This window comes from Gavialis gangeticus, unplaced genomic scaffold (assembly GCF_001723915.1).
Source record: "Gavialis gangeticus isolate Ggan-Ray unplaced genomic scaffold, GavGan_comp1, whole genome shotgun sequence".
Classification (NCBI taxonomy): domain Eukaryota; kingdom Metazoa; phylum Chordata; order Crocodylia; family Gavialidae; genus Gavialis; species Gavialis gangeticus.
The window spans coordinates 1747924-1754850 of NW_017729016.1; the positions used below are offsets into that span (position 1 = coordinate 1747924).

Below are 6927 nucleotides of genomic sequence, written 5' to 3' on the forward strand. Positions count from 1 at the left end.
CCCCCGTCTCCCTTGACACCCCTGGAGAGCACCAAATTGCTGCCCTATAGCTGGGCAGCCCAAGCCCTGGCACAGCCAGCTGCCAGGATCTGCGTGACCCTAGGAGAGCAGGCAACTGGACTGAAGATTAGCTCCCCACATGGTAGAGGTCTGAGGCCAGACTTCCTGGTCTCATCTCTAGGGTAAGACCGAGGTTTTTCACCCTGTTCTCTTGGTATCGAGCCTTCTGTCTCTCCCATGCCCTTCTGGGCATGTGATGCTCGCAGGGCCTACTCCAGTGGGATCCGTTTGGCTTTCCACCAGGGCAATTAAAGGAATCCTCCCCGGGTCCTTCCCATCAGCGAAATGCCACGTGGTCTCTGGTGGAAGAGGGCAGCATCAGTTAGGGAGCAGCTGGGTTTCTTGCATATTCATTTGGGGCTAACTTTCCCTGCTGCTACCGGGACTCCAGCCTGGGTGAGGACCGCAGAGGGTCTGGCCCTATACGGAGCCTCTCTTGGCTTTCCTGGGCTTGGAGCAGGATTCGTGGAGACGAGAGGAGGGAAAGGAGGCTCCCTCTTGTTACCCTTGCGCCAGCCGGACCCTGCCCAGACCATTTCAGTGGGAGCCCCGCTCCCCTCTGGAAAGGTAGGAGCAACGCTGCGAGCCCTGGCTACTGCTCTTTGTGGTGCTTGGGCATGTCCCCTCTCAGCACCCCACGCCCTCTGCACCGGTCACGCTCACAGCGTGCCCTGGGGATGTCGGGAGGTTGCTACATCACCCCCCACCTGCCCACAGCCTCCCATATAGCCCTTCCCTGACCCGCCACGAGACGGCTGGGCCCTTACTCACAACTTGGGCACTTGGAGGTAACTGGATTTAATGGCCGGTTACTACAAAGCCCAGCGAGCAGCAATGCCAGTCTGCTGGATCGTCTTGAGAAATGTGGCTTTCAAAGCATTAAAGATGACGCATTGGCAGAAGCGGGGTTCGCCAGCCTGAAGGCATCCTGGCACCGAGGATAAGGCCCAGGCTAGAGCTGGAAACAGAAGGCCTTGTTTTTAAGAGCATCCAAGTGACTTGAGAAGCTTAAGTCTCATTGCCTTTCAGCGAGACTTGTGCTGCTTTGAATCGGTGGCAAAAACAGGCCTCTTGGGTGAATCCTGCAAAAGCACAGGGGTTTTGGAGAAGAGATGGCTTCTTCCTATCCCCATAAAACGTCAGCACTCCCCCCACCCTGGGGACGCTGAGACTTGCTGAAAGTGAGCCAACCCACCCACTCTTCACTGAAGCCACATGGCTTGGGTCCCAGGCTAGAAACAGAAAGAAAGGACTGGAGACAGAATAAAGGGAGAAAGAAACAGGTGTTGTCTGGCGAGGGTCCCCAGTGGTGGGCACCCCGGAAATGACAGACGAGACCGAGCAGCTAGGATGGCCGTGGGACTGGGTAGCAGGGAACCAAGAAGGGTCACCGCTTCCCTTCTCCTTCCCCCTGCTCCCCTTCTCCTCTGCTGAATGCCATGCCAGTAAGGTGCCCAGGAAAGGCAATAAGCCACTGGAAGCAAGGGCCAGGATAGACCCTCCATCGCTCAAAAGCACTGCGTCAGGGCTGGATGTCGGCGTCCTTCTAAGAGACACCCCAGCTGCCTTGCGAAAAGGCTGGGCTCAGTGCACGAATAGCTGGGTGAACGTCACCGGGCTGTGCTGGCCATCAGGATGCAGTTGGGGCTGGTCCTGCTTTGAGCCAGCGTTGGACTAGCTGCGACCTCCTGCGGTCCCTTCCAACCCTCGTGGGATTCGATTTGACCAACCCTGATCACTGCGGGGCTGATGGCTCCTGGGACTCCAGTGGCCCAAGGCTGGCCAGCTACCTTGGCCTTGGTCTTTCCAAGCAGCAGACAGAGCCGGGCGGCAGCGCCCCAGCATGTCTCCGGCTTTCTGCACGTGCCTCCCACTTGCAGCATAGGCAAACGCTAATGCAGCGGGTGCATTTACTAGCTGCTCATCGCAGGGACCCCACCTTGTCCCACGTGTGCCCCATCCTCCGCGGTGGGGGCTTCTGAAAGGCTCATCCCGACTTGTCCCTGCAGTGACCGAGTGGCCCAGGGCTGCCTGCCCCTCTTGAATGATTCCTATTCAGGGCTGGCCCATCAAAGGGTATAAACAGCACCAGGGACCTGCTCTGAATACCCCTGCTTGGTCCCCGGTGCGCTAGGTTGCAGTAGGTGCAGGGCCGTGGCGTGTGCGTAGCAAGCTGCTGCTTTTGGAGGATGCCTCGTTAGGTGCATAGCATCATAGTCGCCAGGGGCAAAGCCTTTGAAGCCCAGCTTTCCCCCTGCCCCTTGAACTGCCCCCTTGGGCATCGCTCACCCGGTCCTCCTCTCCGACCCCCCAGATTCATCGCTTGCGCCTGGAGACGTCGCCTGTTGGTGGCTATAAATAACATCCCTTCCAATTGCTGAGTCACAGGGCGAGGGGGAGCGTGGAGAGGCCAGATGCCGCCTCTGAGCCCGGGGGTGGACACGGAGCAATGTCGTTTGGGTGGGAAGGGTGCAAGCACGGGGAGAAGCATGCCCCACGTGGGAGGTGAACCCCTGGGACAGGGCTGGGGGGAGGGATGTATCCGTCACTGTCAGCTCCCCACGGTGACAGGGAATGGGTCTCCGCAGGCCTCTTGTCTCCTCCTCCTGGGCGTAGTGCTGTGCTGTTGCATCCCTGCTTGGTGGGGTAGGTTTCCCCCGCTGCCTGTCGACCCCCCGCTAAGTGCTGTCACTCTCGGAGAGGCTCTGGGTGGCACCGCTCCCTGCAAACGGCAGCTCGTCTCCATCAGGTTTCCTGTGCAACAGAACAGAGGAAGTCTGAGCTCAAGGCATGAGATTTGGGCCCGGCGCTGCCACCGACTGCCCTGGGTGGCCTTTCTCCTCTCCGTACCTCACTGTGCCTATCTGTGAAATGAGCAGTGGTGAAGGCCGAGCCCGTGGGGAGTTGCAAGGGTCAGTGCCTGCCCGTGAAGCACTTGGAAGCCCTTGGCAGGAGGGCACGGTTGTCTGGTGGTAGTGGGGCATGGCTGTCTAGGTGGCAGGCAGCAAACACTGCCCTCGGGGGCCAACAGGCAGTGGTGGAGGCTCCTGTAATGAGGCTGCATTATTGGTGCAGCCCCTGATCCCCCAGGGCAGTGTCGTGGGGACTTGGGATCGGGCTCGTGGTCTGTAGGAGCAGTGCAGTCATGAAAACCAAGTGCCACAGTTCAGGGGAAAGGCTGCAAACCTTGCGTGGGGGTACCAGCTAGTGTGTGCATGAGACTGTACTGCGCCATGCGACGCAGTTGGGGCCAGGGGCTGTCCCGGGAGGTGCGAGGTGCCGGTCTCCACTCAGTGGCAGCAGCCTCTGTGCACAGATGTGCAGTGGAGGGACGTGGGATGTGGGTTTAATGACAAATCGCAGACATCTGGGTGCAGATACAGTCCTGGGGGTCAGGACCTGAGCACAGCAGAGCGTGAGGCTGGGCAGGCTTCCTGCAGGGCAGAGGGCAAGTGCTGCTGGCCGTGGCCAGGATCTGCTCTGCCAGGCCTCATGGCGCTCTCTCTCTCTCTCTCTCTTTGCTTCCCCTCCGGTGGATTTAAAGAAATGCTCGAGTTGCCAGCAAACAGGAGCAACTGTTGGCTGCTGCCACAAGGGATGTGCCCAGACCTATCACTACGCATGTGCCATCGACGCAGGTAAGGTGTGCTGGGGCCAGAAGGGGCACAGAGCAGCCACCAGGAACAGCCAAACCCTAGTAAGGAAGAAGCCACGGCCCCTCTAAGACCTGTGTGGGAAGTCCTGGGCGAGCTGCGGTAAAGCTCCCCCGTCCCCACCAGCGGTGACTTAGGGGGGCGGTGAAAGCAATGGTTAGAGCCCAGCCCCATGCGCATCCTCCTCCCGAGCTCAGCCTGACTCCCGTCCTCTTGCTGCAGTCCTAGGCTCCCGTGGCACCTCTACCCTGGCCAGCTTCCCTCCTAGCCTAGCCCCGCTGCCACCCCCTATATAGCAGCTCCAGGCAGTTGTTGGTACGTCAGTCTTAAGTCTCTACGTGAAGGCTCTGCGGGATTGCAGCTGGGGGTGGGAGCCAACTTGCCCGGATCTGTGGGTGCATCTTCGGCCAAGCCATTCAGTCAGCCTGCGCTTCCGCTCCTCTGCAGGGGCAAGGTGCATTAACACCTGCCCCCGCCCAGCGTGAGACCCAGTGCGACCTTCGTGCAGGAGGCTCTGTAGCTGGGAAGAGGCCAGGAGGAAGGGTGCTGTTCCTGGGAACCCCATGCACCCACTGACCCCTTTTTCTTGTGGCTGAGCTGGATCCATTTGGCCAGGCACGGATGCTGCCCGCTGCCAAAAACCTCCAGCTCTTAAAGTCATTTTGGGGCAGTGCCACCAGTGATATGTCAGCATCCAAGGCCTGAGCCTGTGCCGCAGACCTTGCAGAGGCTCTCACCCCTGTGGAGGCACCCGTCAGGGCAGGAGGGCATGGGAGACTTGCTCCGCTTCTCTGTTGCAAATCCATCAGATGCCTCTTGGGGATGCAGTAAAAGGCTCCCCTGGCCCCAGCCCTGAAGGCTGCGGGGAGAGAAGTCTTGCAGGGAACGGCAGAGCGAAGTGAGCAGCCCTGGCCTGGGGCGGTGTTCCCGTTAACATCCCAGCCATCGTGCACGGCTCCATTTGCAGCCTCCCCTCAGAGAGGAGAGGCCTGGAAAGGCAATAGCCCTGTTCCCAGCTATCCCCCCGAGTCCTCTGGCAGCACCAGTGAGGTGCACGGGCCATCTCTGGAGCTGGCTGGCTGCCGAGGACATCAGGCTGAGGGAGGATGACCAGCTGCCTGCTCCTCCTGTAGAGAGCCCGCTTCAGCCCTCGGTTGGGCCTCCAGGTAGAAATGAGCTTGGCCAGTCTGGCATCGTCCATTAGCCGGATGCTGATGGCTGAGGGGTGGGGCAGGAGCTGGTCAGGGACCCAGGTCTGCTGGCAGAGGGCTGCGGACCCCCGGGACTGGAGTCCCGCACACTGCGGGTTCAGGACGAGGCACACCGGGGGAGCTGGGCAGGACCCTTGGACAGCTCCTGACGGGCCAGGCAGGGAGGCAGGTTGCTGTCATTCCCAGCTGCAAGCCAGGCTCCTAGAGCGGGGAGGGCTCAGCGGGGTAACCCGGGTTTCCCACGGCCCAGGGGCGGCCCCTCTGCCTGGCGGAGGCGGCGGCATTATGGATGCTAGACTGAGCTCCATTCAGTCCCCTCTGCGAGCAGGACAATGGCCGTGCCACAGGCTCCGAGCCGGTGCGTGGGACATGAAAGGCGCGTTGGAGGGGAAAGGGAGGGGGGCCGCAAGGCTGTGACCCTGCAGCAGGTTAGTTGGGGGGCTCCCGCAGTGGTCGCCCCTCCAGCACTGAGACACTGCTCTCCTTTCTCTCGGCAGGTTGCTTATTAACTGAAGAGAGTTTCTCTCTGAAATGTCCCAAACACAAGGTAAGTGCAGGGCCCGCTGCCAGACAGCCGAGTGACTCCGAATCCGGCCCTGCCCCGAGCCCCAGCACCACCCTGCCTGTGACCTGGAGGCCCCGCAGTCAGAGCCTGTTGCTATGCAGGCTGAGGGGCCAAGGGCAGCCCTAGCCCTGCGCTGGGGGCTGGCTCCGGCCCTCAAAGCCAGGCCCCCCACCGGGCTCTGCCTCACAGGGCCAGACAGCACAAAGGTGTCTTGGAGGTCAGGCCCGGGAGTTGCAGCCTCTCTCCAAAGCCTGGCCTCTGCCATTCATCCCCCTCCCTGGAGGCAAGGGAGACAGGCCATTTGCACCCGCATCGCTGCTGCCGCCTCATGTCTCCTGGCTATCGGCTTTCTGCCCATCACACTGGCACAGGGAGGAGAGGGGGGAAGAGGGCAGGCAGGCAGGCCGTGGCTTTGCTGCCGCCGCCGCCTCCCCAAGAAGAAACAGGAGAAGGGCTGGGACTAAAGGGCTTTGTCTTCCCGGAGTAACTCATTTCCAAATGCTGACCAAGGGCCTGATAATTTAATCAGTGCTAAAAGCACTTCCTGCCTTTCTCTCTCCTTCCCCGGCTCCAGCATGTGCACCTTATTATTTGCAATTAGAGGGGAGGTCAAGGCTGTGGTGCCAGGATCCAGATTGAAAACATTCCCACAGCTTGGAGAGGGGATTGGGGAAAGCGGGGGGCTGCATGTTGGGATGGGGGGGGCAGGGGTGTGCTGCCGGCCCAGCTGGGACATGCCACTGAAATGGAGTGCGTGGTGGCAGGTCGGCTTCAGAAGGGGCAGAAACAGATGTGCGTGTGCGGCAGGGTGCCACGGGGCCAGCCCGGTGTCCCCCAGGGGAAGGGAAAGGCCTAGGGCCCGGTGCACCCCCCCGGCAGGACTGTCAGGCTGCAATGGCAGCCGGTGGTTTGGAGGCTGCCAGCTCTGGGCCTGCAGCAGAACAGCTGGAGAAGCAGACGCCTCCCCCAGCGAAGGAAGAGCAGGGGCAGGACACGGAGTGGGTGAACAGGTCTCTTTCTATGGCAGCGTCAGACAGAGGAAGGCAAGCAGGGGGAGTGTGAATGCCAGAAACCCAGCAGATGGCTGCAGGGGCCGGAGCCCAAGGGGGGCGAGGCTGGCCGTGCTGGGAGCACTGCTGCCCCCCAGCGGGGCTGAGCCTGGCAGCTGGGGCTGGGCAGTGGCTGCAGGGGAAGGGGAGGCTATAAATCCGGGCCTGTAGCCTGGCAGGAGCGTGCTTTTTTTTTAACCTGCGCCTGTGGTAGGTGAGCATGAATTATTCCCCGTGAATGAACCAAGGGAGTCCTCCAGCTGTCAGCAAACAGGGCCCAGCTGCGTCAAGCCCAGTCGCCGGCAAATCCAGGACTGGAGTGCTGCAGGCCCTGCCACGCTGGCTCCCCTCCCTGGCCCTGCCGTGGCTTGTCCCCCTCTTTGGAGAAA

At 61.2% G+C, this 6927-nt stretch overlaps 1 protein-coding gene across 3 annotated transcripts in view; it reads left to right on the forward strand.

Moving 5' to 3' along the window:
- Positions 1-6927, forward strand: part of RAI1 (retinoic acid induced 1) — a 149360-nt gene that overhangs the window by 137239 nt on the left and 5194 nt on the right. For all 3 annotated transcript variants that reach the window (XM_019512659.1, XM_019512660.1, XM_019512658.1), the window contains 2 exons: positions 3605-3698; positions 5422-5471. In XM_019512659.1, coding sequence (XP_019368204.1) covers positions 3605-3698; positions 5422-5471 — 144 coding nt within the window. The remainder of the gene's footprint in view (positions 1-3604; positions 3699-5421; positions 5472-6927) is intronic.